Raw genomic sequence first — 16,108 nt, 5'->3', positions numbered from 1 at the left:
TCCCCCGCAGCCTCTTACCGTGTGCGTGTGGTCCCGGCGCTGCCTCTTTGCCTCTCTACACGTGTTGACTTGTCTTCTCGTCTCCCCGTCACACGTGAGAGGGGGTGTTGATGTGTACAAGTAGATTGCCTAGCCCTTTTCCATCAGTTCGGACTTTTGGTTCAAGTGGCTAGTGCATGAAACTTAACAGGTAGAACCTAAATTCGCACTCTTGAGAACTTTAACTTGTGTAAGGGCATGTATAATGGTAGGGAAGTCATGTTTTCTCTTGGTAGTCCATATCGTCTAAAAAGATAATAAATATAAAGGATACAGTGCATTATCTTTTATTATCGTCCCTTGCAATAAATGAGAACAAATAGTTTTAGTAGAAAATTATGTGGCTGAGGAAAAGACAAGTAGTACAATGAGAAAATATGCTTCTCTTATTTCATAAGAGAGTATCCCTTAGCTAAGGAAAAATAACATTCTCTTTCTTTCTTCTCTTTCCTCCAACTAAGTAAAAAAATTTGATGTGACAAACGTATGAAAAATCTGGCGGGGCAACCTCATTGTACGTGCCATAAATAGGTTGTACATGTACTTCCCTAACTAAGTGAAGCTAGCTCACTTGTTGAAAACATTATGTTTGATGAGAACATTTTCTTCACGGGATAAAATTAACAGAAACACAGCATTTTTTTTTTTGAGAAACACAGTACAAACGCAGACGCTCACATACACGCGCATACACTCACCCCTATGAATGCACACACGCACACCCTACCCCTATGAGCACCTCCGGAAGACTGAGCCGGCGGATTGGATCTTGAAATTGACGAAGTCACCACGGGCGCCTCGCTGTCGACGGGAACGTCGCCTCCCACTGAATGAATATTCCGACTTTATGAGACACACAGATGTCAAACCTGGGGTTTGAACTCTGGTGGGCTGGGGGTACAACCACCCTCCTAACCATCCAACCTCAGGTTGGTTCTCAGAAACACAGCATATTAGTGTGAATCATTGAGATAAACATTTGGCATGAACACCAATATACAATTCCTTTCGCAGAAATAAGCAAAATAACCTACATTAAAATTATTTTTTAAAATTCTAATAGTTCAATACATAGTTATTCTACTTGTTCGATGGATAAGAGTGTAGCTTCATGATTTAAGTGGATGTTCAATTTTTTAACGGTTTTCTCGACAAATACAAAATTAATCGTGCCCTTGCCCATGCATGTAATCAATAATTCCTTCAAAATCTCACATGTGCATGGCATGAATACAAGGTTTACTCTCATATTGTTGGTGGAGATGACAGTGGGAGTCTCATACCTTCTTATAGCATCACAATAAGGGTGCAACCTGCCTTACTCAGGCCACTCATCTCACAGCGTGCATACCTTGTCTCTTGTAATCTTGTCGAGTCGATCGGGATCAGATTCACTCTGGGTTTGCATTCTGGGTAGTCTAGAAGAAGAATAGTCGAAACCGACCTCTTAGCTATCCATTTGTGCCTGGGTTAAACGGGGAGAGCTTCATCTTCTCCGCCCAGAGCTGCTAACAACCCTGCTTCCTGCCGGATATGCATGTCTTGGGAAGTTCGCCTACAAGCACCAAAGGTCTAGCTTACGAAATAGATCAATGCGCTAATACCAAATGTGAGTTTCCAGATCAATGTCACATTCCCGCGAACTAGTGTGCGCACAAGGCGAGACACGCATGATATATAGTCACAAACCCACAAGATAGGTTTCTCCGACGTGTTCATTTTTTAACATTTTTTATGTTTTGTCCCCCGGTGTATGTGCGCTGTAGAAGGGAGCTATCAACATATTAAAGGGGAAAATGATGCTCAAACTGTCACAGGATTAGACCCAGAGGCTCGGACCAAGTCTTCTCGCACGGACTAAGCTCGATCCTGTTCGTGGAGAGTTGGGCTCGGCGCATGAAGAAAAAAGGGTAAGTCGAGACAATCGTTTTATCCTGTTAATTAGTTTGCCTGAATCTGACTCGGTTCAGGCCTGCCGGACTCACTACGGGAGAGCGCAGATGTGCCGACGGCCGCCGTGTGTGCCGACGGCCAAATATCGGGGCCGTCGGCACAGAAGCATCCGGACCGTGGCGACAAAGATGGCCGTCGGTGTTAAAATGGCCATCGGCACAAGCCGGTTGTGCCGACGGTGACCGTCGGCACAGTTCTGGCCGTCGGCACAGGACCAGTCTGGCCGTCGGCACAACATTTTTTTTCTTTTTTTTCTACTACAGACCTGTGCCGACGGTTATACCGTCGGCATAGCTTTTTTCTATTTCTGCACGACAGTCTTCAAAAAATCATAACTAAATCATTCTAATTGAGAAAAATAAGTATAATATATCAAATTTTGCAGAAAAACAAGATCTATCATAGAAAAATATAAAAAATGGAATATTTTAAATACCTAAACAAATCTTTTTAGAAATGAGCTATAATGTTCGAGGTTTCATGGCTTTCACACACGCCAAAAATGAAAAAATTGTCGCTCGTGGGTCGGATTAGAAATCCGCGTCCAGGGACTTGCTTCCCATCCCAGGGTCCACACACGTGCCAAATATGATCTCGTTTCGGCAAACTATGTCATGCCGAGGCCGTTTCCCACCTCATTTCCCCTAAAACCCATAGAACTCCGGACGTGATAGCCCTTTTCGTGAAGGGTTTTTCAAAATAATTGTCGTATCCCAGTTTTAACAAACGGAATAGTTACTATGACATATAAAATGACTTCACGCGGCTCTGTGGGATTTTTGGACTTCGTTCAAATTGTCATCTGGCCAAAACAGGACCCCCGGGACATGCGGTATCGCCGTACCGGGCGTGCGGGTGCACCCATTCACGAACAAACTAAACGGACAAAAATTAGCATATATAATGATGCGTCGTAGAACATAAAACAATTTTTCCGGAATTTCTGGAGCGACGGATAGTTCACCCCTAGTTCAAATCTGGTCGGTTCCAGGCGGATTCGACGGGACACCGCCGGAGGCCGCATGGGTTCCCAAAATGCTAACGAGTCCACATGTCTTTTGATAGGTGGTGTGTAGGTGGTCTACTATCATTGCACGGAGGTTTCATATCATACTAAAATACGCCCCATGTAGCTGCTTCACAAATAAAAACCGTTTGGGCACGCTAAAAATGAAAAGATGGTCGTCCGTAGGTCGGATTAGAAATCCGCGTCCGGGGTCTTGCTTCCCATCCTAGGGCCCACACACGTGCCAAATATGATCTTGTTTCGGCAAACTATGCCATACCGAGGCCATTTCCCACCTCATTTCACCTGAAATCCATAGAACTCCGGACATGATAGCCATTTTCATGAAGGGTTTTTAAAAATAATTTCCATATCCCAGTTTTGACAAACGGAATAGTTACTATAACATATAAAATGACGCCACCCGGCTTCGTGGGATTTTTTTGACTTCGTTCAAAAAGCCATCTGGCCAAAACAGGGCCCCCGGGACATGCGGTATCGCCGTACCGGGTGTGCGGGTGCACCCATTCACGAACAAACTAAACGGACAAAAATTAGCACATGTAATGATGCGTCTTTGAACTAAAAACAATTTTTCCGGAATTTCTGGAGCGACGGATAGTTGACCCCTAGTTCAAATCCGGTCAGTTTCCAACGGATACGGCGGGACACCGCCGGAAGCCGCATGGGTTCCCAAAAAGCTAACGCGTGCACATGTCATCTGATAGGTGGTGCGTAGGTGGTCTACTATCATCGCACGGAGGTTTCACTTCATACTAAAATGCGCCCCATGTAGTTGCTTCACAAATAAAAACCGTTTGGGCACGCTAAAAATGAAAAGATGGTCGTCCGTAGGTCGGATTAGAAATGCGCGTCCGGGGTCTTGCTTCCCATCCTAGGGCCCACACACGTGCCAAATATGATCTTGTTTCGGCAAACTATGACATACCGAGGCCGTTTCCCACCTCATTTCACCTGGAATCCATAGAACTCCGGACGTGATAGCCATTTTCATGAAGGGTTTTTAAAAATAATTTTCGTATCCCAGTTTTGACGAACGGAATAGTTACTATGACATATAAAATGACGCCACCCGGCTTCGTGGGATTTTTTTGACTTCGTTCAAAAAGCCATCTGGCCAAAAGAGGGCCTCCGAGACATGCGGTATCGCCGTACCGGGTGTGCGAGTGCACCCATTCGCGAACAAACTAAACGGACAAAAATTAGCACATATAATGATGCGTCGTTGAACTAAAAACAATTTTTCCGAAATTTCTGGAGCGACGGATAGTTGACCCCTAGTTCAAATCCGGTCAGTTTCCAGCGGATACGGCGGGACACCGCCGGAAGCCGCATGGGTTCCGAAAAAGCTAACGCGTGCACATGTCATCTGATAGGTGGTGCGTAGGTGGTCTACTATCATCGCACGGAGGTTTCACTTCATACTAAAATGCGCCCCATGTAGTCGCTTCACAAATAAAAACCGTTTGGGCACGCTAAAAATGAAAAGATGGTCGTCCGTAGGTCGGATTAGAAATGCGCGTCCGGGGTCTTGCTTTCCATCCTAGGGCCCACACACGTGCCAAATATGATCTTGTTTCGGCAAACTATGACATACCGAGGCCGTTTCCCACCTCATTTCACCTGGAATCCATAGAACTCCGGACGTGATAGCCATTTTCATGAAGGGTTTTTAAAAATAATTTTCGTATCCCAGTTTTGACGAACGGAATAGTTACTATGACATATAAAATGACGCCACCCGACTTCGTGGGATTTTTTTGACTTCGTTCAAAAAGCCATCTGGCCAAAACAGGGCCTCCGAGACATGCGGTATCGCCGTACCGGGTGTGCGAGTGCACCCATTCGCGAACAAACTAAACGGACAAAAATTAGCACATATAATGATGCGTCGTTGAACTAAAAACAATTTTTCCGAAATTTCTGGAGCGACGGATAGTTGACCCCTAGTTCAAATCCGGTCAGTTTCCAGCGGATACGGCGGGACACCGCCGGAAGCCGCATGGGTTCCCAAAAAGCTAACGCGTGCACATGTCATCTGATAGGTGGTGCGTAGGTGGTCTACTATCATCGCACGGAGGTTTCACTTCATACTAAAATGCGCCCCATGTAGCTGCTTCACAAATAAAAACCGTTTGGGCACGCTAAAAATGAAAAGATGGCCGACCGTGGATCGGATTAGACATGCGCGTCCGGGGTGTTCCTTCCCATCCTAGGGCCCACACACGTGCCAAATATGATCTCATTTCGGCAAACTATGCCATGCCGAGGCCGTTTCCCACCTCATTTCTCTTGAAATCCATAGAACTCCGGACGTGATAGCCCTTTTCGTGAAGGGTTTTTCAAAATAATTGCCGTATCCTAGTTTTAATAAACGGAATAGTTACTATGAAATATAAAATGACGTCACGCGACTCTGTGGGATTTTTTTGACTTCGTTCAAATTGCCATCTGGCCAAAACAGGACCCCCGAGACATGCGGTATCGCCGTACCGGGCGTGCGGGTGCACCCATTCGCGAACAAACTAAACGGACAAAAATTAGCACATATAATGATGCGTCGTTGAACTAAAAACAATTTTTCCGGAATTTCTGGAGCGACGGATAATTGACCCCTAGTTCAAATCCGGTCAGTTTCCGACGGATACGGCGGGACACCGCCGGAAGCCGCAGTGGGTTCCCAAAAAGCTAACGCGTGCACATGGCATGTGATAGGTGGTGCGTAGGTGATCTACTATCATCGCACGGAGGTTTCACTTCATACTAAAATGCGCCCCACGTAGCTGTTTCACAAATAAAAACCGTTTGGGCACGCTAAAAATGAAAAGATGGCCGACCGTGGATCGGATTTGAAATGCGCATCCGGGGTCTTACTTCCCATCCTAGGGCCCACACACGTGCCAAATATGACCTTGTTTCGGCAAACTATGCCATGCCGAGGCCGTTTCCCACCTCATTTTCGATAAAGTCAGTCAAATTTAAACTAGAGATACTTGATCTAATGCTCATGATTTTTGGGTAAGTTAACTTTGTAGGTTCAAAAGATGATATGGATGTCATATTTGTATTCGTCTCATTTTTCTGATCAATTTAGACATATTATTTGCCAAATTCGCATTTACTGATATTAATTATTCCTTATTAAATAAAAAACAAAAAATAAAATCATTTAATTGTATTTCAAATTCTATATTATTATTATTTATATATATTCATTGTTGTTTACTTAAATAATTGTTTAGAATTTAAAAATATAGAGGTGTGACATCACGGTCAAAGGGTTAATATGATAGATATGGTAATATTAATATCAAGGTGTCATTTCTTTCGTGGAAGCTCATCCGAAGAGAACCAAGAAGTTAAGCGTGTCGGGGCGGGAGTAGTGTGAGGATGGGTGACCAACTGGGAAGTTTGACCATAAGTGCTATTTGACCTAAGATTAAGTGTACTAAGTGTGTGATTGTGAAAGATTAACAAGTAAAAAACTAGAAGAAAAAAAGTGAAAAAAAAATTAAATTTTTTTTTAAAATGTTTTTGAATATTTTTTCGAAAATAAATTTGAAAATTTTGAAATACTATGCCGACGGTAAAAACCGTCGGCACAACAATTTATGCCGACGGCTAGTCTGTGCCGACGGTGATCGGGCAGTCCCCGACCAGAACTATGCCGACGACGCTATGCCGACGGTCACCGTCGGCACAGCCTGTGCCGACGGCTTTCTAGGCTGTGCCGACGGCTGGCGGCCATCGGCATACAACATCTCTCCCGTAGTGACTGTGACGGCGTGCCCTGTTTGTTTTGTAATGCCCGCCTGTTGGGTAAGCACAAATTAAAATCCACAAAGAAATTATATGTGATTCAACACTCACAGTCACAAATTAAAGAGTTGCCCAGACCACAAGGGCGATTCATACATCTCACACCAATCCACGGGCTGAGATGGTGGTAATATGTTGTCAAAATATCAGATCTGGAACCTTTCGTTAGTAGGGTTTCCACTATTGAATCATGTTTCAAGATCCATGTCACACATGTAACCTGCATAAAACGTTGTTGGTTTGAGATCGGTGCTACCTAATTTGTTCGAAATTTGTTGATCATATACTCCTCTCTTATGGAACATACTCCAGTAGATAGCATAGCCCTTAAAAAGACAATTTTTTTAGCATAAAATCTCAGTTCCCGATAAATAATACATATATTTAACAAAAAGATAAACTATGTAAAATTTGACAATTCTTTTAGAAAAAAACATTAATATGCATATATAGTACAAAATTAATACCATTAGATACATGATGAGTTCGTAAAAAAGACTTATTTTTCTTATATATATTTGATCAAACTTTACTTGGCATCACTTTTTAAAAATAAATATATGCTTTAGTCATTTGAACGGGCACGGCTCATAAGTACTGCTATTACTGTATAGGTACAGTAGTTCACCGAATCTACCGTCAAATGGAATCGAACGGGCCTTCTTTCTTCCCTCCGTGCAAACCTAATTGGAAACAGATTCCCTGTGTTTATTAACGACACATGGAGAGAAAAACATGCATACTTTATATCTTGGCGCTAAAATATTTGCCTGGCGCCAAATGACAAAGCACGAACATCTCCTATAGAATATTGAGGATCCTTATGCCACCGCCGCTGCTGCCACGTCTCCACAGGGCTCTGGAGTCTCGTACTCCTCCTTCACCTCATGCTTTGGCACGGGGTAGGGGGAGATGCAGAGCCGCTCATCCAGGTCCAGGCGGAGCCGCTGGGCCCTGATCACGTCGCGTCAGCGTTCCGTCCCTGGCGTGGGTGCCATGCTATGCCGATCACGTCGGCCATCTTCCACCCACTTCTGCTCGGCGGACGCATGCTCGGCAGCACCGGGTGCCACGTACAGCGCCCATGCCTCAACAACAGCGACGCTGCCGCGTCCGAATCCGATGGCAGCGAGAACGTCCGGTGGCTGCTATACATGGCTGAGGTGGGCGCAATCTAGGAATGGAGGTGAGCAGGATCTAGGGAACGACGAGGTAAGAGATTGGTCGGGCCGGTGACGATGGCGCCTGCGGGTGTCGTGTTCCTCCTTGGAGGCGTCGCCGAGTAGTGTCCCTCGCTACCTCATGGTATTGGTAGTTGTCTCCGGGCAAAAGCCTAGATTCAGAGTTGGATCGGCACGACGGCGGCATCATCGACGCCGTTCCTCTCTTGGGAGCATCGTGTTTGGAGACACGGCTTGGAGGTCTTTAGTTGCGCTCCTTCGGCTATCGCCGTTGTTCATGGCTTTTCCTCAGCGGCGCAATGTACGCTGTCGCCGGTGAGTCCAAGACGGTGCCTTCCTCGGGTCTAGCCAAGTCCTGCCATTCACTTGCCACCTCCTTTTCGACATCAAGGGTGGATGGTGCGTCGACAAGGGAAGTCAGTGGGAGTTGTTGTTCTTCGGAGGTGACCGCCGTTGGTCGAGACGCGGCGTTGGTGTTTAGTCTAGGACATGTTTTTTTGCTTTGTATTCGTGGTGTTTGTGGTGGCTGCCTTTGGACTAGCCGGAGTGGAGTCCGTCTGCCCTCGTTGTCCGCAACGAGTTGCAGTCATCTTGTAGTCAAAATTATGCCTTCTATAAAGATAAGGCACACTTTGGTGTGCTCTCGGAAAAAAGAAAATTCTAAAGACGGCAAGACAATTATCTGGATAAAAAACGACGAGAAGAACATGATCAGACATGTGCACGTAAGATAGGAGACTGAAACAGGAACACCAATTTACAACTATTTTTTTGTATCAAAATCAAACTCACGTCCACGATCGTGAACATGTCTCACTACTCCAGGACTAGCTAAGATCGTGGCAGACTGGCAGTAACAACCACCTAAAGGCAGGCCAAAGGGAGAAAACTTCATCGCTCTGCAGCGTCGAAACGATCGTAAAGATCATCACCGTTTGGGGAAATAAATCTTGGTGTTGCCGGTACATCGGACGCTGGGATCGGTCATCCAAGGGATGCTCTCGCTCTCCAGGAACACAGCTGCATTTTCTTTTCTGTAGCGACTGGATAGCTGCAGGCAGCGGAGGCTCGGCGTGCAAATCCTCTTCGTGGTTCCCGTGATCTCCTCGCCCTGCCAATCGCAGAATATGTCACAGTCGACGACGCTGAGAAACTCCAGCGAGGGGGACACGAGGAAGTCGCCTTGGAGGTTGAGGTCGCAGTTCACGAGGGTGAGCTGCAGCAGCGCCGGGGAGCGGGTGAAATCGAGGAGGCCGTCGACGAGGCGGACGTGCTCGAGATGCAGCGTTGTCAGGTGCGGGGAGGCGAACGCGAGGGAGCACCGCGGCTGCCACGGCTCGGACCGGACGTTGATGCGGACGGTGAGGAGCGGGCGCGGCACGCCGACAGGGCGTGGTCGATCCAGAGGTCGAGATGGCGATCCACCTTGGGCTTGTAGGCGCCGTCAACATAGTAGTAATCGTACTCGCGGGACTCGTCGTCCAAGATGGGGCGCCTCAGCATGTCAGTGTCGATCTCGAAAGAGCCCAGCGGCGGCGACGAAGCGGCGGCGGCGCGCCGGAGAAGCAGGGTGTTGATAAAGAGCAGGAAGTCGTCGCCCTCGCCGCGGACGCGGATGGCTGGGGTGGATCGCCAGAGGTGGCGCCAGCGGCGGGAGAGGAAGGACGACTTCACAGCCTCGGGCGACGGCAGGAAGGAGAGCACGTGGTTCAGGAGCTCGTCCGGCAGCGCACCGAAGAGGTCGCCGCCGCCGCTGCTCATCGCTGCGGCTAGGTCTGCGGTTCTGCGAAAACGGAGGAGACGGATATCGATGCTCGTATATAGGCAGGATTTGTACTTTTGTAGGCATGCACGGCAGAACGCTATCATCAACCTATGGTAGTACTCCCTCTATGCTAAAATAGGAGTAGTGTCTAAGATTTTTTAAAAGTCAAACCAGGTAAACTTTGATTAAATTTGTGACAAAAATATCAACATTTACAATCTCAAATCAACACCATGGAATCATCATAAAGTATAGTTTAATATGGTATAAATTATATTATATATATATAATTTTTCAATAAACTTGGTCAAAGTTGGTGCACTCTAACTTCCGCAAAAACCAATGCGCACTGCCTTGTGGCATGGAGGGAGTACCAAATATCTGCTACGATTGCAACGAGATTGCTGAGAGAGGTACGTGTGTTTGATGTGCTCGGTTTTGAAGTTACACTTGACATAAATCATCTCAACCACACAATCTGATCTACTAGGGCTGCAACGAGTCAAATTCAAATTGACTTGCCGGCTCAAGCTGGGAGCCCGCTATGAAGTCCGCGACAGGAGAAGAACCTACTTCTGGCTGGACTTGTGGACTAGCACGGGGCCACTGCGTGCCTCTTTCCTGAGACTGTTTGCATGATGTGACAACCAATTTGCGATGGTAGCGTGGGTTAGGGTCGTCGAGGTGGCGCATTAGGTTCCATCGTCATTTACTCATTTGGGTGGGACAAGGCGGTTGAGTTGGATAATCTTTGTAAGATCTTCGATCTGCACTCAACATTGGGGGGGTCGGGATGAGGTGTCTTGCATTGGAGGCCTCGGGTGGCTAGTTCCCGAACTCGCTATACCTTTAATTATCGGCGATGATCACACACTTCCAATAGGTATGGAGAACGAAGGTACCGCCGAAAATCAAGGTGTTGCTATGGTAGATCAAGGATAGGCTACCATCTGGGGAACAGTTGGCCAAGAGGAATGACCCGTCGGATGGGCGGTGTGCTCTCTCTAGGGAGTGGGAAGATTGCGACCACATTTTCTTCAACTGTAGTCTTGCAAAATTCATGTGGGAAGGAGGTCTTGGACTTGGATTCCGACCGGGGCCGGGGTCTTCCTTGCCATTGCATGCAGGCTGGACGGTTCTGGTCAGACAGAGGGGCATGGATCTAGTGAACGCGGTTTTGGTTGAGGTTAGGAGGTTATATGCAAGATTGAGGGCATGGACATCATTAGCAGTGTCGGCCCCTTCGGGTTTTCTATGTGTACTAATGTCCTATGTATCTGTCGGACCAGTGTGTGTAGTGTGTTGTGAGGTCTCACACTTGTGTGTGGTTTGTATCTGAACGCTTGTGGTGTGCCGTTAGAGTTTTATATATAATATAGGGTCTTTAGGCTTATTTCAAAACTTACACACGCTTAGCTCATACTGCCCGACTAAATCTTAACCGCTCATACTCAGCTTGTGAAGATTTTGAGTTAATCTCAAGCTAGTTTTCATCTTTTGATATCCCTCACATATATAGAAGGAAGACAAATGTCATCCACACCATATATGAAAGAAATAAACTAACCTTCTAGATTTTATTAATTAAATTTCATCCAGGGTGGGAAGAATAAAATCCATCCACAACATATAAGTAAATAAATTATCTTATTTACTTTCAATATATACAACCTAGATATTGTGCATAATTAATTTTTTGAGTCGTCGAGCTAAATTAAGCGAGCTGGTGTTGGCTCAAGATCAACTCGTTTTCCATTCAAATTATATAAGACACTCATACTCAAATCATTTCTTTTCGAGTCAATCTCCAATCAAGCTAAAAAAAATGAGTTGATCTTGGGCGGCTCACGAATCATGACCTTTTCTTGCATCTGTAGTTGGGTCTTACCGCTGAAAGAAATGTTGAATGCATCCTTTTTCGAGAAAACGATGCTGAATATATCTAAGAATAACCATATATTGTGTTCGAACATTTCATTCTCTATTGGGTGATATCGAATACATGAAAAGTATGATTTTGCGCCATATGTGAATTTTGAGTCGTTTTTCTAGTATTATTGAAGTGTGCTATAAGTCACAAATAATAGCAGTGAAAAGAAGTCTTGTCATTGATGACAGTATGACGGATACATGTTTTCTAGTGCACAACACATCAGTACTTTCCTTATTTCCAACTGTCAAAAAATCCATCCAAATCTTACCATTAATTGCACACTGCATCTACAAGATATATTATACTATATGATCTTAAGATTACATAAATGAAATATACGAGAGAGAAAATGTGATTCAATAAATACACTGAGAGTAAGTTAGGGCAATCACTACATATAGGTATGGAATGGCAAGTATCGAAGGCATTGATTTCATTTTGTAGAGCTAGTTTTATTTTCTATAGGGTCCTTAGATGGTTTTCGTTGCTATAAAAGTTTGATGTTTTCATGTTCCGGTTCCAAGAGATTCGTGATAGTCTACTGTGGCCCTTTTCATCACCATCATGTAAGCCAAGTTGGCATTGAGCTTCATATGAATAAAGTTTTGCATGCTAGTGTACCGCTTGATGAAGGATAGAAGTTGGAGGGAATCACTTCATTATTGAAAAAGATAAATATCCTCACTGATCAGAAATGGTTCAAAACTATTATGATAATAAGTTTTTCTAATGTTTGGCTTTTATTCAGCTATAGGTATTGGATTCATTTCTTAATGCGGACATGGCTAGCTTGTTGCCACCTCTCGGCAGTCGGTGCCACCTGACGGTGCGGCACTTGCCAAGTGAATCTGTTATGTGGGGAAAAGCTCACTTTTTATGTTGCCCTGCATCAGATAACTAAGCGAGGGCGAGATAGAAATGAATGAGGTAGATCATGTAATTCGTGAGTCAGTGAGGCAGAAAAAATAAATATGTTATGTGCATAACATGGTGATGGTGTCCTAGATTTTCACACAAAAAGGATGACATACTACATCAAGATATCATGATCAACACACACAAAAGATGAGAGATGATCATGCATGCAAACGTCAACATACAACAATTAACGTATCATCACCAAATTAACATGTACAGTACATATAATCTGATGCAGCATCATCATCACCGAATCCATCACTGAAACTCGATAATTAAAATTACAGGACGTCCACCATGGCACCCACCGATAACTACCGTTCCGTTTCCCTCCACGATCCACGAGCTAACACGCATGTACGTATGAGATTAGACGTCGAAGGTGTTCTTGCCGGTGAACTTGACCTCGATGGGGCTGACGTTCTTGCCGATGCTGCGGAAGTTCTGGCCCACGCCCTGCCTGCCGGCGTTGACCTTCTCGGGGTAGACGCCGTCCTTGGGGTGGAGGTACTGCACCTCGCCGTTGGGGAAGACGCGGTAGAACTGGTAGGCGATCTTGTACTTGGAGCGGAGCCTGTTGCCGAGCGCCAGGCACTGCTCCTTGCGGGCGAGCTTGAGGAGGTTGGGCCCCTCGCGCATGATGGCGGCGCCGCCGGTGGGCATCTCGAAGACCTGCTCCTTGGGGGAGGTCCAGGTGATGACGTAGAACTCCTCGACCTGCGCCTTGCGGAGGAGCCCGCCCGTGCTGCCGCCGAAGATCGGGGACGGCGTGGCGGGGTCGAGCTGCGGCGGGACGAAGCCGGCGGGCGCCGCGGGCGCGGCTTCTTTGGTGGCGGGCGCGGGCGTCTCCGGGGCGGCGGCGCAGAGCGGGGCGGGGCCGCGGGTGGAGGGGATGGAGAGAGAGTTGGCGCGGGGCTTGGAGGAGGGCGACCAGGCCGCGGTGATCAGGTGGCGCGTGGCCGCCGAGGCTTGCGTGGCCATGGCCATGGCGGTGGCTGTGCTGCTTGCTGGGGGTGGTGGAGGAAGAGAGAGCAGAGGCCACACGCGCGCGCGGGAGAGGCTGTGAGTGGGGGAAGTGATGACGGGTGGGTGATGAGTAGAAGAGGTACACCGTGGGTTTGGGCGGAGATGGTGGGGAAGTGGATAAGGGGATATGGCAATATGAGGTCGACCAATGGGGAGTGCCGATTTTGATACGGGCATCGCCACCACATATGCGCGCGGGTGAGCGATCATGACGGCGTGCCACGGCCACACGACGCCTGATTTGCGAGCGCCCGCTCGTGAACGTGACAACGCAGAACCGCCCGTTATTCAGTCGAGCTTTTATCCCGCTCCGATGCGCGTAGTGGGGAGGCACGTTGAATCGGGTAGGCCGTATGCATGGACGAATGATCCCTGTCGGCGTAGGCCGTAGCAACGGCAGAGCACAGTAGATGACGTCTATGGGCATGTACAATTCAAAATATTTAGGAAGGTGCTCATAAAAATTAACTGGTTTTTACTTATTTATATATGAGGTAATAACGCTGCGAGTGCATGAACTTGTCCTGTATGTGCTAATTGGTGCATCAACTTGAAAACTGGTTCGGTCAAGTTCATAAACTTGTCGCGCGGGTGCAACTTGGTGCAGACTGGGGAAACGCGGTCAACATGAGCAAACTCCAGCGTACGTGTCCTGCTATGTGTCAAGTGGGCCCACGTTAAGCTCACGCGTGGCTTACCAACTTCCCCCATAATGATATCTATACTACCTAATATCGTCATGATATCAGCCAATTTCATTTTTTTAACTAGCTGAGGAAGAATTTGTAAATTAATAAAACCGGGCGGACGAATTTTCCATCTCCAGGGGAAAAGACTATCATCTCCTACTAGATAAATTCCTAATTCACCTTTTGGGGCTTCCACTCGTACATAAAGCTCTTGCTTTGATAATTCAAAATTGTATCTAATTGGCTAGTCAAACATGAGGTAGTTCATAGATCTTTGGGCTTTGATCACCGAGGAATAGAGACTTTACAAATAAAAGCAGGGGAGTGGTGGTGCTGTCTTATTGCATTTAGCTCCCTGAATTGTGGTTGTATGGCAACAACCTCTCAGCGTTCTGTTTCTACACGACGTCCTGTTCGTGAAGAGCTCGAGGCAGTTGCCTAGATGGCGGCGGAGGTGGCGGCCATCATCGTTGCTGCCGCCGACGATCGAAATTGCGTTCATGGATAATTGGCGACGACCCGGCGATCCTGGCCCCATATACGGTGAGTCCCCGACGGCGCAATCCTCTCCTTTTTTCAGATTTATTTGGGGATTTTCTGTGTGGATGATCAACCAGTGTAGATGAAGATTTGATGTCGATTTTCATGTTGGTTATGATGCTAGGTAGTAGTCCATGTGTTTTAGAGAAGAAGGCGTGTGATTTGTCCTATTTGGGCAGGGCCAGTAATGGTAGGATTTTACTGGAATCGGAGAGTTGCGTGTTACTGGAATCGGGGGTCTGAGTGTTGTGATATGATCTTGGTAGAAGAGATTAGTCACGGAATGATTAATCACTTGTATCATGATTAAACACAAAAAGGAGCTAAATTTGTATGAGCTGCATGATCAGTAACCTGTATCTTGACGTTGTAGTCTGTTTACTGACTGTGGCTGACAGACTGAACATTGTAGCCTGTTTACTAACTGTGATAACTAAACTTTTTTCAGTGAAGTACGACACTGCTCTTTATTCCCCTCCAATCTGATTGGTTTAGTGTGACCGTGAATGTGCATATAAACTCTCAGTGTGGCCGGTAGATTAAGTCCACAATCTAGTGCGTAAAGTATCTTCCTCGGCTCATGCATATTCTTAATGCCTCAAGGTAAAGCACATTGATACAAATGCCATGGCATTTTAATGGAGCGAGTGATCTTGTAAACATAAGCACACCATCTAGAGAACATGAAGTTTGAGGTCATATTGAGTACATTGTGCTTAAAATACATCTTACACTATATAGAAGGAATACACAGTATGTAGAGAAGTAGGTCCTAGAGATGGCTTGTTCTCTGTATTTGTCGCCTACTTTCGGCTTAATTATTTTATTTCCATCTATTTATCCCTACTGATGGCCAATAAGTATGGCACCTATTTAGTTCACTTAATTGTGTTTTTTGAGTATATGGTTCTTTTATATAAATTTTGTTGTCACTTGTTCATTCAATTACAATTTAATATATGTTAGTTCATACTGAATTTATACTCTGCATTTATGAAAATATAGGTCCTAGAGATGGCTTGTTCTCTGTGGAGTTACATCACAGAGGTTTCTTCTGTGGGATTCGGGAGAAAAGGACTTATATTGATGATAAAGTTGACTTCTTTGACAATTGTGTGGCGGACACATGGTCAATGTTGTGGATGGCAGATTTCCTTAATTTGGTTGGAATCAATATAGTGGGAACAAGTGATGCATTGTACTGGTGCATTCCAGGGA

At 46.0% G+C, this 16,108-nt stretch overlaps 1 protein-coding gene across 1 annotated transcript; it reads right to left on the bottom strand.

The window, feature by feature from the left end:
* Nucleotides 1-12,814: 12,814 nt before the first annotated feature.
* LOC124704628 (photosystem I reaction center subunit II, chloroplastic-like) lies at nucleotides 12,815-13,658 on the bottom strand. The gene has a single exon (XM_047236902.1). It carries the CDS (start codon nucleotides 13,620-13,622, stop codon nucleotides 13,005-13,007), a length of 618 nt encoding a protein of 205 aa, XP_047092858.1. The 5' UTR covers nucleotides 13,623-13,658; the 3' UTR covers nucleotides 12,815-13,004.
* Between the last annotated feature and the right edge of the window lie 2,450 nt (nucleotides 13,659-16,108).

Source organism: Lolium rigidum, chromosome 3, assembly GCF_022539505.1.
Source record: "Lolium rigidum isolate FL_2022 chromosome 3, APGP_CSIRO_Lrig_0.1, whole genome shotgun sequence".
Taxonomy (NCBI): Eukaryota; Viridiplantae; Streptophyta; class Magnoliopsida; order Poales; family Poaceae; genus Lolium; species Lolium rigidum.
This window is presented reverse-complemented; position numbering and strand designations above follow the sequence as displayed.